At 36.2% G+C, this 15,061-nt stretch overlaps 2 protein-coding genes across 5 annotated transcripts in view; one reads left to right on the top strand and one right to left on the bottom strand.

Annotated features, from left to right (window-relative positions):
- Positions 1 to 15,061, top strand: part of LOC109432643 (D-beta-hydroxybutyrate dehydrogenase, mitochondrial) — a 573,848-nt gene that overhangs the window by 91,284 nt on the left and 467,503 nt on the right. The gene's annotated exons all lie outside the window — the stretch shown is intronic.
- Positions 1 to 15,061, bottom strand: part of LOC115267705 (elongation of very long chain fatty acids protein 7) — a 236,149-nt gene that overhangs the window by 9,103 nt on the left and 211,985 nt on the right. For all 3 annotated transcript variants that reach the window (XM_029874857.2, XM_062855212.1, XM_029874856.2), the window contains 3 exons: positions 3,249 to 3,598; positions 3,103 to 3,183; positions 2,868 to 3,030 (listed from right to left, as the gene is read on the bottom strand). In XM_029874857.2, the coding sequence (XP_029730717.1) occupies positions 2,868 to 3,030; positions 3,103 to 3,183; positions 3,249 to 3,512 (508 nt within the window). In that variant the 5' untranslated portion in view covers positions 3,513 to 3,598. The remainder of the gene's footprint in view (positions 1 to 2,867; positions 3,031 to 3,102; positions 3,184 to 3,248; positions 3,599 to 15,061) is intronic.

Raw genomic sequence — 15,061 nt, 5'->3', positions numbered from 1 at the left:
CGGAACCTGAATTTGTTGCGTACCTTTCAATTCGTGAATAATCAACTATTACCAATCAAAAATCAAAACTTTTTGATGATACATCTTCAGCAGCGTTGCAGTGTTTACCGACTCAAAGTTACCGCTCGAAAATCACAATGCAAGCTTTAAAAATCCCTAAACTAGTGGTGCACGATCTTTGTCCTATTCTGTTCAAGTTGGGACAAACCTATGTCGCATTGGGTAGAATGTCGCAACAAATTAATTGTCGTTATTGTTGCGCAATGGTTGAATTTTGATTCACTGGTTTCAGGACGTTTTAGAAGGATAACGCTTGTAGATTCAATGATCTGCACTTAAGGCAGTTCTTGAAGATCCTTAAAAAGTCATTGAACTCTCTCACTCAATATACCGTAGATACCTGAGGCTGTGCGATTATAAACCTTAATCAGATAACTAGCTACGTGTGTGGATGTGATGACTTATATTCAAGAGATTTCTTGGAGATCATCAAACAGAGACCTCACCACTAGACAGCACATAGTCTCATCAGGATTGTAAATGTAAGTAAGAATATCGTTCATAATTCGCTAATAGATTACTTATTATGCTTGTAAATCCAATGGCCAAATTCTCGGATACTCTTAGACAATCATTGAACTCAAAGTTGGATAAAACATTGATGTGCGAGACTTTATGAATGTGAACCTTATTCATAATACAGTGAAAACCGAAACAGGGAATTGAAGAAGGAATTCATGGAACATTTAAATAGCGAAAATGTTGGACAAATTATCGGGAGCGTTCGAATGGTATCACAGACAGACAGGTGGATACTCTGAAGAAATATTGATAGAATTGATGACTTCCCTGGAAAATAATTCATGGAGTCAGTGGAATTTCTTCCTAAGGAATATATATTTATATATATTTTTTAATTGTTATCAGTGTGTATTTAAACTTACTAGTTAATTGTACACTTTTCCCAAAGAATAGTTTTGTGTATTCGAAAAGGTTTTGGGACTATTATAAATTCAAACTCAAACCGTTCAGGTTATATAATGGTTCTCATAATCACGAACGGATGAACCGATCAGCATGGTTTTGCATAGTTCAATCCGTATTCAGAGCCGGATCAGTTGCGTCTACACTTTTCGAATTACAATTCAAATTTGTTTAAGATTTCACATGAAAAAAAACATACTTTTTGCATTTATCTCATTAGTTGAATAAAATGATCAGAAGGGAATAACACAACAACCTCAACAAAATCATGCTTCTTCGTCAAGCATTTTCTACGGCATAACACGTTCACGGACACGGACACGTTCAATGCTTCCAGTGAGCTATGCACTCTTTGAAGGAAGCACGACACTAGACAACGGAACGCGCATGCAACGCCCACTGGCACAGCCGAGAACTTTTCCGGACAGCTGCGGCGGGAATCGTACCCGCGCTCCTCAGCACGATGCTACTAAATGCTTGGTGACACTAGCCGCACGACCACGAAGCCACAACTTTATTAGCAACATATCACTTCTTGGTCTTCGACTTAGTTTTTCGGTACATCCTAGGCTACCCAGGTAACCCATAAGCAGTTGAAATGCACCCTTACAGCAGGTCTTAAAATGAAAATTAGTCGTTTATGTGCCTTAAGTGCTGCTTAAATGCAGGTTATAGCTCGATATACGGCTGAATAAATGCTTATTTCTGGGACTGGCACAAATGTCCCAAATGGAGGATAAAGTGCAGTCGCTTTCTGATCTCTCTCTCAATTCCCCTTTCAATAAGTTTTTTTTAAAGTTATAGAACTTTTAGTAAAACTCATAAAATTTTTGAACACATTTTTAAAACATTATATCTCAATATGTACTTGATGAAACTTTTCCATTTTTTTGTGTTACAGCTTATACCTAAGGCTTTCATATGCAGCTTCGTTTAATGTTTTATATTCACTACAAAAAATATAAAAAAACTGTATATGTTCAGAGTGTCATTTGGAAATTTTATTATTATTACTTTATTATAGAGATTTTCTCTTCATCTCTTATTTGGAAATTTATCATATTTTAATCATTAAAAGTGCCAAGTGTTTTCAAGTTTTTTAAACTCTCTTATTGTAATATTTTTATACAGGACCTACTAAACTACATATGAAGAGTAGGTCCTATGGATTTTTCGTACAGTTAATGCACTTTTATTGGTGGAAAACGTTTGGTAGATTACAAGTGCAAAATATGTTAAATTTTAAAACATCGTCAACTACATAAGCACATTTTTAAAATTTTTTGTAGTGAATATAAAACCCCAAACATAGCTGCATATGAAAGCCTTAGGTATCGTATAAGATGTAACACAAAAAAAATTGAAAAAAAAATTATCGAGAACATATTGAGATATGATGTTTTAAAAATGTGTTCAAAACTCTCATAAGTTTTACTTAAAGTTCTATAACTTTCAGAAAACTTATTCGATCTCGCTCAAAATTTTACCAATGGAGCTTTTATATGTGATTCATCATTGGTCAAAATTTCAGCGTTTCTGATTAACGCATAAAAAAGTTATAAACATTTGAATGTAAAATTATTTGAAAAAAAAATTTGCTGTACGGACAATTGTTTGATACACTGTAGCTTCCCAAACTTTGTTTCGCGCACCCCCAAGCGCTTGCAGGCACGCTTCGGTTTTTCTACAAAAAAAACGAGGTGACGCAAGAGTGGGGGTCGTGAGACCCAAGTTTGGGAAACGATGCTCTAGATAGTGTATTCCCCTATAAGGAAAATGACACTCTCTACAACAGGCTGGGGAATTACACATCTTTGACCTGTAACATCTTGCTTTTCGGGGGTATCCCGAAATATGTTTCCCTCTCAATTAATGGCACTTACCGGCAAAGTACTTGACACCGATGAAGCCGCAGACGGGCATCAGCGTGTGGTGGTACAGGTGCAGGAACGAGACCTGATTTTGCTTCTTGCGCAGCACGAAGAACACGGTATCGAGCAGTTCGACGACCTTACAGATGTAGTACAGCCAAACGGCGCGAGCCATCTGTGAACGATTTCAGGACAAATTTACAAATCGAAGGTTTTTCCCGCAATTACTACGAGTCAACGAACTTACCCTCATGGCGATGGGATGTCGAGTATAGTCCACTGGTTGACACTTCCAGTCGTAGTGTCCGTTCCATCCACCCTGGATACCCTGTGGAACAAAAATCGGAACTCAGTCCACCGAGTGACTCATCCCCCTAGCATCCCGCAACATACCTCATACACCAGCACGATACTGAGCAGCACCTGGACGGCGTTGTACCCGATGAGGACGTTCTCCAGCTTGAAGGGTTTCCGCTTGGCCATCCACCGGGGACCGGCGTACAGGCAGAAGTAGAGGTACGTCGCCAGGATCATTATGAGCGGGGTCAACGATCCGGACAGGAACCAATCTTTTGTGCGCTCATCTTGGTTATCTACGAAAAATTGCACTATCCGGTCGAAGAACCCGCTGCTTTCAGTCATCGTTTCCGACTGCATTCTGTGGTATGAATTCGTTGAGCTATTCTGGTGGCTTTAATTACGTTGCTGGTAATTATTTTGCTATCTCATGTGGTACGGTATATCTGGAATAAAAAAGAAATAATTTCTAACATGAAAATCTGGACTGAATAGTAGCTTTGTTGGAAGTTTAACCTTCGTTAAAATAAATGAATTCACTTGAGTTTGGTTATCGATTATTCAAATATTGATTCAATTTTATGAATTCTTCTGTCTTGTTTGATTTGTTCCATTCCATATTCCCACCGGTGTAGAAGTCAACAAAATTCCCGAAAATCAAACCGCATCTAAATCGATTTTGACACGGTCATTACCGGTTTGACTTGGCTGGTGCTGCTTCACGTTTCGGGTGAGTGCACTACTGTTCTGTGTGCTAATATTTCGAAACTCGGTAAGTGAACAACATTCTGTAGTCGCGTGGAACAACTGGATCGTGTACCATATGCGTTTCAGTTTTCGAGTTCAGGTGCTTTTCGGCATAATATTGAACACAAACAGGCTTAACATCGCATTCCCCTTAACTACGAGTGGAATTGGACTAGTTTGGACAGAAGCATTACATGTTTCCCATAAACGCATTTTCGAATATTCATGCCGGAATAAAAGATTGGGTCATCCCATCGAGGGCCCATATAGCCGAGGCGGTAAACGCACGGGTATTCAGCATGACCATGCTGAGGGTGACGGGTTCGATTCCCGGTCGGTCCAGGATCTTTTCGTAAAGAAAATTTCCTTGACTTCCTTGGGCATAGAGTATCTTCGTGCCTGCCACACGATATACGCATGCAAAATGGTCATTGGCAGAGGAAGCTCTCAGTTAATAACTGTGGAAGTGCTCATAGAACACTAAGCTGAGAAGCAGGCTTTGTCCCAATGAGGACGTTACGCCAAGAAGAGAGAGAGAGTCATCCCATAAAATTCTCGCGTTTTGTAGCATACGGGCGTATCTACAATGATCGATTTCTCTTCCGGGAATAACTCGGCCGGAAAAGCTTTTTAGGTTGTTTTTGTTGTTCTAGATATTAGTCCTAGTTGTCCTCCCCACGACTACACCGAGAAGTCATCCGAATACTGCTCGTATTTCCCGGGGATAGTCAGAACAGAAAATCGATGAAAAGAAATCGATCATTGTAGATACGCCTGTATGATACTGAGTGCGAGAAATGCGGCATTTTGTCCAGCTCATTTCTCAGCTGATGGGGGGTTTTATGCCAGATGGCATAAAACATTTCACTAAATCTCTGGATCGAACTACCTACAGCAGTGATTCCCAAAGTGGGCAAAATCGCCCCCCTGGGGGCGAAAAGCAGGCCCAGGGGGGGCGAATGTTTGAAAAATCAAAATTGGGGGACGAAAATACTGAAAGTGGGGGCGATTTTTCAATTATTGGAAAACATCAATATGTAGTATTGAACTACAAGTCGAGAATGTCAACTGAATCATAAAAACTCCCTGACTTTGAAGCTTGCAAAAACAAGCTACAAGCGTGGGCAAAATTGATAGAAAAAAGACTGCTACACGTATTTCTGAAGGGTTTCTGTGATTCTGGAAATCTAAAAAAAATATTTGGAAACTCCTATAACGAACATTCGTGAATCGTGATTAGTTTTGTCAAAATTATGACAGGAATAGGGTTTTTTCGGGAATTGTACAAAACAACAAAACAAAATTGGGTTTGAACTCGTAGGCGGATAGAATTTTCAATCATGCTTTTGAGGTTCAGACGAGTTTTAGATAACTTTTCTGATGAAATGCCTAATACAGTTTTAACATACAACTTCACACACAGTGCTTGAAAACATTTCAGAGATGAGGCTTATCGGAGGAATTCCAAACTTTACTGGAAGGTAATTTGAAAACGTTCAAAAAAATTCTGCGTAAAATCCCGTTCAAATCTAGTCATGAATGCTGCATATTTACTTATTGGACATTTTATTTAAAACACAGGAACGGAGCTCGATGATTTGGATCTGGATGAGGATTTGGAGAAAAGTAACTACATTTGAAAATACAACGATATTTTTCTGAATTGCACTTTTTCATATAACATATTTTTGTAATTGTTTTCAAATTGACAAACATTGACTCTCGGTTCTTGAAAAACTCCTTTTATGAACAATATTAAAACATCTGGTTGGGAATATCGAGTGCTCATAGGTGTTCGCAGTCCGTTCAATTTCTATTAATAAACGCTCAATCAACAACGGTTTGAGAAGTAGGCGCAAACACTATATCAACATTTATGTAAGCACGATTAAAATTCAGTATATTTTTTCAAATGCGGAAAATCAACGCATTTACAAATAAATTTAATGAAAATGAGAGTGACACAGATTAGGATTCATTAAATGGCTTTACTAGCTTTGCCAAAGTAGCGCTTTTAAAGGCTTTAGCAAAGGTTAAGTAGCTAACACAGTTTCAGCTTTCTACTATAGAAAAATAAAATCCCACCTAGGGGGGCGAAAATATTTTTTTGAAGCTCTAAGGGGGCGATACCTCCTAAAAGTTTGGGAAACATTGACCTACAGTATCGGACAATAAAAATGCACCAAAGCCGTTTTCCCATACAAAGTAGATAAAGCAATCTAGCTTTATCTCAGTTATTCTCAACCTCAATTATTTCCATTTTTCTGTGATGAACTACAAATATTTCCTTTTTTAGAAAACTATTGAAAGAGTTCGGTGATAACTATTGATCCAATAGTAACAGCCGGTTGAATTTTGACAAAAAAATGCTCCAAGACAAAAATCTCTATAGCAAAAAATGCTGAAAGCATATCTCGCGTTCAGTATCATACGGGCGTATCTACAATGATCAATTTCTCTTCATCGATTTTCTCTTTGGTCAATAAGGCTGTTACAAATATTTATTTCACTTTTTGTCCCACCACTCTTTGACTGGTCAAGGGGGGGATAAAAATAATAAAGCATTTAATCTGAAAAATATTAAAAACTCATCGGATTTGTTAAAGAACTTTTAGCAAGACCCGATATTTTCATAAATATTTTTTTATTTGCCCCCTCAAAATGCAAAATCCAGCCAAAAAATTTTGAAGGGGGGGGGGACAAAAAGTAAAAATAAAATTTGTATCAGCCTAACTCGGCCGGCAAATAATTTCCAGTTATTTTTATTGTTCTAGATGCTAGTCCCTGACGTCCTGCATCGAAAAACACCCAGAGATCATCCGAATACTGATTGTATTTCCCGGAAAAATCCAAAGAGAAAATCGATGAAGAGAAATCGATCATTGTAGATACGCCTGTATGATACTAAACGCGAGATATCATGTTGGTGTCTTTGGAAAATATGTTTCTTGTGTGATAATGAATGAATGTGCGGAAGAAGCCATCATGATTTGACTTCAGCATTTTTAGCATTAAGATGTTTTGTGTTGGTGCATTTTTATTGTCAAAATACAACCGTCTGTAACTATTTTATCAATAGTTGTAACCCAATTTTTTCAATAGTTTAAAGAAGTTAAAGTGTTTTGAACTGCCGTTCTACGTATAATTGTCTCATGTTATATGGGATTCCCATATAACGTGGGATAATTGGGCGTAGAGCGGCAGTGTAGTTCGACACAGAAAAATTAAACCAATTGGTTAAGAAATGATTGAGATATAACAATCTAAGTTTTACGAGTTTGTATGGGAAAATGGCTTTGGTGCATTTTTATTGTCCGATACTGAATGTTCAAAAGGACAAAAAAAAACCTGAATAGGCATAACACCAAATGTTATCCGACCTAGATGTTACTCAGATCGAGAAACGGAGGGCTCGATTTCCGTTGCAGTCAAGGCATTTTCTCGACTTCGCTGACTGTATATCATTGTGCTAGTCACACAATATTCATGATATGGCAGGCAAAGAAAACCCTTAAATAATAACTGTGCAAGTATACAAAGAACGCTAAGTTGAAGAGAGGTGGGTTAATTTCCAGTGGGAGCCTAGAGATAAAAATATGAAGAACACTTAGGCTTTTATATGTCTTTTTTAAATACGTGAGGCCTCATTCGCAGGATAATAAATTCAAAGAAACTTTAGGCATGTTTTTTAAATGACTGAAACTGGTTGATGTACAAGAAAATCATAGATTTACGGTAAGGTTCATGAAATCATTGGAGAAACCAGTGACAAAGTCTTTGACAAAGTAATTCAAGGCAACATTTTTGCAAGTCTTGGGTAGGCTTGTATATATATAAACAATTAACAATTGATCAATTGTTAAAAAACGAAAACTTTTCAACCTAGTAAAAGCCTCTGAACAATGGAATATTTTGCCCTATAAATTGAGGTATAGTTTAAAATTGTGACGTGCTAGAGCAAACCTGAGCCTGGATTCGAATTCAGCGGCCCAAAATGTGTCAGAGACACATAAGTTTGCTCTTGAGACAGACCAAAAGTTAATTTTAGTTACGCTGTGTAATAGACGAACCCGGGTAGACGAGCATATCTAAAACACATCTCAAATCTAACAAGTTTTGATGTCATAGCTCGATGTGATTTTTATGTGTAATTCAAAAATTTAATGAATATCGCACGAATAACTCAAAGTGCTATGATATCAATTTTTGTTCTTGTCGAAATATCAGAAAATTTCTACATAAGAACAAATTGCACGAAATGGAACACATACACTCATAGAGTTGGAACAATGAGCTGTGGGAACGAAGAAGCTTATGCTCTTATTCCGTTGATATTCACATCAGTGAGCCACAGTTGAGTGGTAAGCATCTCCGCCTGTGAATCCTAAGGTCGTAGGTTCGATACTGCATGTAGGTTTTTTTTCAAGAAAAAGGTCGACAAATCTTGTTTGATATTGTTTTGATCTTGTAATATCTTAACGAGCTATTCTTGAGCAATTCTCCATACAAGATTTTGATATTTTTTCTGATATTTTACCTCTTATATCAATCAAACCAATATCCGTTTTTGTTCTTCAGTAATTCAATCAGTAATGACTGAATATGCTATTTATTAGATTTTTCCACCTACTCGAGAACACATAAAATCTAATAATTTACAAAGATATCCTTGTAGTAGATGTCAATTTACTGACCTAAATCTACAGACACAGCTCTTCACGAGCTAGTTACAAAAACAGAAAGTGCTCGACTGAAAAGAATCTGCTCTTGGAGCATTTCTTGACATAGAAGGTGCTTTTGATAATGCGTCTAACAGCTCTATTGACAATTCAATGGTAAATTAAAGCTTCGATCCTTGTATCAAAAGGTAGATAATAGAATGCTTAATAATAGGAAAGTGTCTGCTGAATTGTGAGAATCATCAATAAATGTAAAGACTACCAGGGGATGTCTTCAAGGGGACGTATCGTCGCCCTTGCTATGGTCACTTGTTGTTGATGATCTTCTCAATACACTAGAGAAAAAAGGCTTCGAAGTCATCGGTTTCGCAGATGACGTAGTTATAAGAGTGCGTGGAAAGCTTGACAGCATCATTACAAACAGAATGCAATGGCAGACAATTAAACGTTCCATAATAAATACACAATTTCCCATAAGTAATTCGAAAAGTCCCAGTGAAGAAACAGGGGTGCAAGCAGTAATAAATAACAAAAGTTCCATAAACAAATTGATTTTTGAGCAATAAAAAACGTCAAAAATGCAATGAATAATTCAACTGTTGCAATAAAAAAAGCCATTTTTCCCACCAAATAACTACGAATTTTCCATAAATAAACTCGATTTTTCCATAATAAATTAGAAAATTCACAATAAAAAAATATCGAAAAAGCAATAAAAAATTAAAAAAATGCAATAAAAAATGACGAAATTACCCATAAAAAACATATGCAGGAAAGTATGAGACAATGAAATGCTGAATCGCACTTATATGACTGAAACGACTGAAAAGCTTGCGTAACTATGATTGCAATTTACCGAGCAATTGCTTGCTGTCCGAACTCGCTATCGCTCGTCGGACCTAAAAAAGGGATAACATCTATGTTTGCATTATACCGGGCAAATTCTTGGATCTGTGGTTTGCCTAGAACCGAAACGATGCAGTTGCGGTGCATCGGATATCGGAAACTTCGGCGGCCTTCTGCCGCCTCAGTTCCTCAATCCTCTATGCGGCTTCGCCGCATGGTCTACATATTTTTTTGCCTCAAAATGCATTTACGTTTATTGCTCGTTTTTTGACATTTATTGATAATTTATTTTTTTGTTTATTGCACTTTTTGAATTATTTATTGCTTTTTCGATATTTTTTTATTGTGAATTTTCCAATTTATTATGGAAAAATCGCATTTATTTATGGAAAATTCGAAGTTTTTTGGTGGGAAAATTGGCTTTTTTTATTGCAACAGTTGAATTATTCATTGCATTTTTGACGTTTTTTATTGCTCAAAAATCAATTATTTATGGAAACTTTTGATTTATTTATGCATTTTTTAATTTGTTTATGGAACTTTTGTTATTTATTACTGCTTGCACCCCTGTTTCTTCACTGGGACTTTTGGAATTATTTATGAAGAATGATCACTTTCTTATGAGTCGTTTATATTTTAGCCCTTAATAACTGCACTCGAAAAAAAGTGAGACACACAAAATAATGTATAAATTTTGATTGCGTGCACAAAAATAGCTGATTTTTTTTTTACCAGGAATAGTACATTACGTGAAGCTAATACCATAATAATTTCATCAAAATCAGCTAAGTGTTGGCGGAGATATCGTCGAAACAAGAGACTTACCATTCGAGAACCTTGGGCAAACAAACACTTCAATAATATCACTTTATTTTACCTAAAACTATAGAGTCAAAAATACTGAACCGATTTCAATGATTTTTTTTCTGTACGTAAAGTATGTATGTAGAAGTATTGTGTCAAAATTTCATTCAATTTGATCTAACCGTTAGAAAGTCAAAGCCATATATGTATATGTATTGTGACATAGCCACCATGTCACAATAAGCAGATGTGGTTTTTGATATAGTGAAATTCAAACTGCTCTAACTTTGGAAGCATTCAACCAAAATGGCTGAAATATTCACTGAAAACAGTTTTACACGTCAAGTTAACACTGTCAAAGTTTTATAAAAATCGAGACAGTGTTGCCAGTTCTACAGTCAAAATAGTGCACACTGATTTTAAAATGTAAAAAGTGCCCAAAATTTGAAAAAGAAACGTTTTTTTTTGTTTAAATTGTTTCACCACCAATAATGCCTTACTTGTTGAACTTACAGTCAAATTTTCAGACGTTTCGATGAGTTAACAACAAAGTTATAGCCTAAACAATTTTTAAAATGGATGACCAAAGTTTCCAAAATCACATTTTATTTTATCGATAATATCTGCGCCAATACTGAACCGATTTTGATGAATTTTTTATGGTATTAACTACACATAATATGCTAGTCCTGGTTAAAAAATAATCTATTTTAAAATTACCTATACATTATTTTGTGTGACTCACTTTTTTCGAGTCCAGTGTTTAGGGGTCGTCCATAAATGACGTAGCTTTTGGGGGGGGGGGGGGGGGAGGTGGGTGTTTGTGATTTTGTGACGACGTGTGACGATAGGGGGGTAGGGGTTTATGATATGCTACGTAGCTCCTACTAAGGTTATTAAAAAAAAATATTTCGTAATCCCAGTAAATCAAAAAAAAAATATATATTGCATGATCTGTTTTTGTAATGTAAATAACAAATAATGGACATGGATACCGTCTTTTTGGCATTATGGCATTATTTCAGGAGTTCCTTATATAGTTTCTACAGTACTTCCTCAAATAATCCCTCCAACAATTTCTTAAGGAGCTCCTCTAGCAGCTTTGTAAGGAATTTGTCATGGTGTTCTTTATAGGTTTCCCCAACAGGAGAAGGATAACATTTTCACAGGAATTCCTACTAGGAATCCAAGAAAAAGCTTCTGAAAACATCCCAAAAGGATTTGGAGGAATCTCAAAAGGAATTTCCCATGGAACTTTCAGAAGAATTTCAGAAGAAATTCCTGGAGGAATCTTGAAAGGAAATCATAGAGAAATTTCTGGAGCAATTATACATGGAACTTTTGAAGAAATCTTGAATAAACTCCAGGAAGAATCTCAGAAAGAGCTATTTGTAGAGCAGGAATGCCAGATTATTTTAAAAAAAATCTGTATCACTCTTTTCAAAAATCTGTATCCCATACAAAATTTGGTCGAAAAATCTGTACGAAAAAAAAACGAAATCTGTACGGATGCTGAAAAATCTGTATTATACAGATAAATCTGTATATATGACATCCCTGTTGTAGAGTCTCAGAAGGCACTTCTAGATAAATCCTGGTTCAATTTCTGAAAAAAAAAAAACACAGAAGAAACTATTGAAGGAGTCCCGGAAGGAATTTCTGAAGCAATCCCGAAAATAACTTTTGGGGAATCCCGGAAGATATCCAGATAGTACTCCTGGTAAAATCTAAGAAAAAAAATCCTGGAGTAATTCCTAAAAGAGTGAATGGAGGGATGCCGGAAAAAGTTCCTGGAGGAGTCCTGGGGAAAAAAAACCTGGATGAAACCCGGAACGAATATTTGAGTCAATTCCTGGAGAAAACCATCTAGAAACTCAGAAATCCTGAAAGAGACTTCTTTAGGAAACCCAGAAAGAAGTTCTGATGGAATCTTAAAATAAATTCCGTTTAAAATCCCTGAAGAGATGTCCGAAGAAACTGCAGGTGGAACAGAGGAGTAGAAAACTTGAAGGAACTCCTAAAGGAAACCATGGATAAACTTTTAGAAAAACCTTACAAAAAAACTCCCGGAGAAATCCCAGAAGGAACTTTTGGTGGAATCTAAGGAGAACTCCGGAAGGAGTTCTTGAGGGGATCTCTGAAGGAATTCTTGAAGGAAAACAAAAATGAGGAAATCTCAAATTGAATCCCAAAGGAAATTCTTGGAGAAATCCCAGAAGGAAATGTTGGAGGAATTAAAAGGGAGGAATACTCAAAAATGGGAATCCCATAAGAATCTCCTTGAGGAATTCCAGAATTAACTGCTGAGAGAATTCTAGAAGAAACTCCTGGAGGGTTCTTTAAATGTCGTGGTGAATTTTATTCGAATGAAGACAAATTTATTCTTAACAGATTTATAAGTGAGCAAACTAATATTTTCGAAAGAGCTCCTACGCTAATATGGCATTGAACTGTATTGTGAGCATCAACTTCCTGTTCTTCGGCATTAAGCAGAACGATGGGTTCTGCTAATTGCTAATGCTAATTCACCATTAGTTATGGCGATAATCTGCTGCAACCAGAGCACAGCATGATCTTGATTGTTGGTGATCTGAACCTGGCAGTCGGCAATGTATTTTTTCTTTCTATATTAACGCGATTTTTAGCCCTAGGTAGTTCATGTCGGGACCCACGCTTTACTTCTCTTCCGAAGAAAGAACTCACATTTAGCGAGTTTGTCGAGAGTGGGATTCGATCCCAGGTCCTCGGCGTGATAGTCACGTGTTTTAACCATCACACCAGGTCCGCTCTACAGTCGGCAATGTTTTCTTGCTAATTTTGTTTTTTTTTTCTTAATATTCGATACAAGTTAAAACTGAAATCAGAACTAAGTTTCGAGTTTTTTCGTTACTTTCTTTTTTACATGGGTTGTTTAACAAGCTACGTCTTTTATAGGGGGAGTATCCAAATTTGTGACGAAATGCTACGAGGGGGGAGGGGGGTATTAAAATTTGCTTAAAAAGCTACGTCATTTATGGAGCCGCTTAGTAAATTATTTTGAAAAGTTTGAAAATCAACGGATCTATCCTACAATGCTCGTCAAATGCTAAATATCTGGGAGAAAATTTAGATGATAAACTTAATTGGAACTTACACTTACAACATGTAGATATAGGGTGTCCCAGAAAGTATGGGCACAACTTTGCAGCTCTGCCACTTGGGAATGGATGCATAAACAAACTTTATTTTCACACATATCCTGCCTTAATATATCAACATCAAATGCCAATTATTAAAACTTGCATTTCACACTACGTTTGAATGCGGTAGAACATTCCCTGAAAGACCTTTTAAAACTTCTGCACAAATTGGTATATTTTTCAAAAACATCGCTTAACTAATTGTTTTTTACGCATGAAATTAAGCTCGATAAAAATTTCAAAAAATACCTCCGTGTATTTCTACATGCGTATCAATTATACAACCCTTTGTTTGAATTTAAAACTTATACTTTTGGACCTGAAAAATGAATTGGAACACCAAAACCGATATTTTTGAAAACCCGTTTTTCTTATAGTTGAAAACAAGCTTCTGAATATATATAACATGCAGAAAATAACATTTTTATTCCACTATAAGTAAAATAAATGCTTCAGCTTTATAAAGTGTAGATTGAATTATTTTTATTCTCGTCAGAACATCTTTCAAAACTCGAATGTCTGTGGGCATGTCTCATCCAGAAATAGAAAAGGTGAATTTTTCAGTTATCTCAAAATTCTGAAATACCCGTTCGCACAGGCAAAACATATTTTTATAAAAAATTTCAATCAATCATCTAAGGAAACATGTTTTCGAATGTATCATGTAAAAAAAATTCTAAAAATTTTTTTCGAATTTCGATATTTGGCAAAACCGTAAAAAAGTAGTTTGTGCAGAAGTTTTAAAAGATGTTTCTTCATTTTAAACATTCTGCATACAAAAACCCTTTTTAATGTATAAACGCTTTACAGGAATCAATTAAAATACTCTGAATAAAAATACAAAAATATAAAAATTGTTGTTTGTTAAGAAAATTATTGTATTTTCGCTATACAAAGTTGTGCCCATACTTTCTGGGACACCCTATAACAAAGCCACGAGTGCTCTTTGGGTAAGTAAAACTACGTTTGAAAGAACATGGGGACTCATACCAAGAATGATTCGTTAGATCTATACGATTTTCGAAAGACCCATGATAATTTATTATGAATCGTTGGTTTGGTGGCCTAAGACAAAACAATATACAATACAGAAAATATTCCAAAAGTTTCAACGTTTGACTTGTATGGTTATAACAGGAGCAATGCATACTTCACCATCAAAGGCCTTAGATGTGGCTCTTTATAAACTTCCACTGCATCAATATGTGCAAATGAAAGCTGAAAAGAGTGCACTAAGAGAAACATTATATTATTGGAAGGTAATCTTTTCGGGCATCTCAGTATACTGAAAGATTTTCCCGGTAATCAAATAGTAGTGGTGAACGAAGACTGGATGGATAAACGACTGAACTTTAATATACCGTACACAGTGGTTAACACTGATCGTCAAGTATGGGAATCGGGGGGACCGAATACCTTACCAGGATCGGTTATTTCTACACAGATGGCTCAAAAATAAATCATGGCACTGGGGCTGAAATAACCGGGCAAGGGATGAATAACACAGTGCAACATTTTTTTGTCTCAAGAGCAAACTATGTATCTCTGACAGATTTTGGGCCGCTGAACCCGAATCTGGGCTCAGATTTGCTCCAGCACGTCAGAATTTTTGGCTATACCTCAATTTATAGGTCAAAATATGCGATTTTGGGCT

The sequence above is a fragment of the Aedes albopictus genome, chromosome 3 (genome assembly GCF_035046485.1).
Source record: "Aedes albopictus strain Foshan chromosome 3, AalbF5, whole genome shotgun sequence".
Taxonomy (NCBI): Eukaryota; Metazoa; Arthropoda; class Insecta; order Diptera; family Culicidae; genus Aedes; species Aedes albopictus.
Note: the sequence above shows the minus strand (reverse complement) of the source record. Positions and strands in the feature narration are given on the sequence as shown.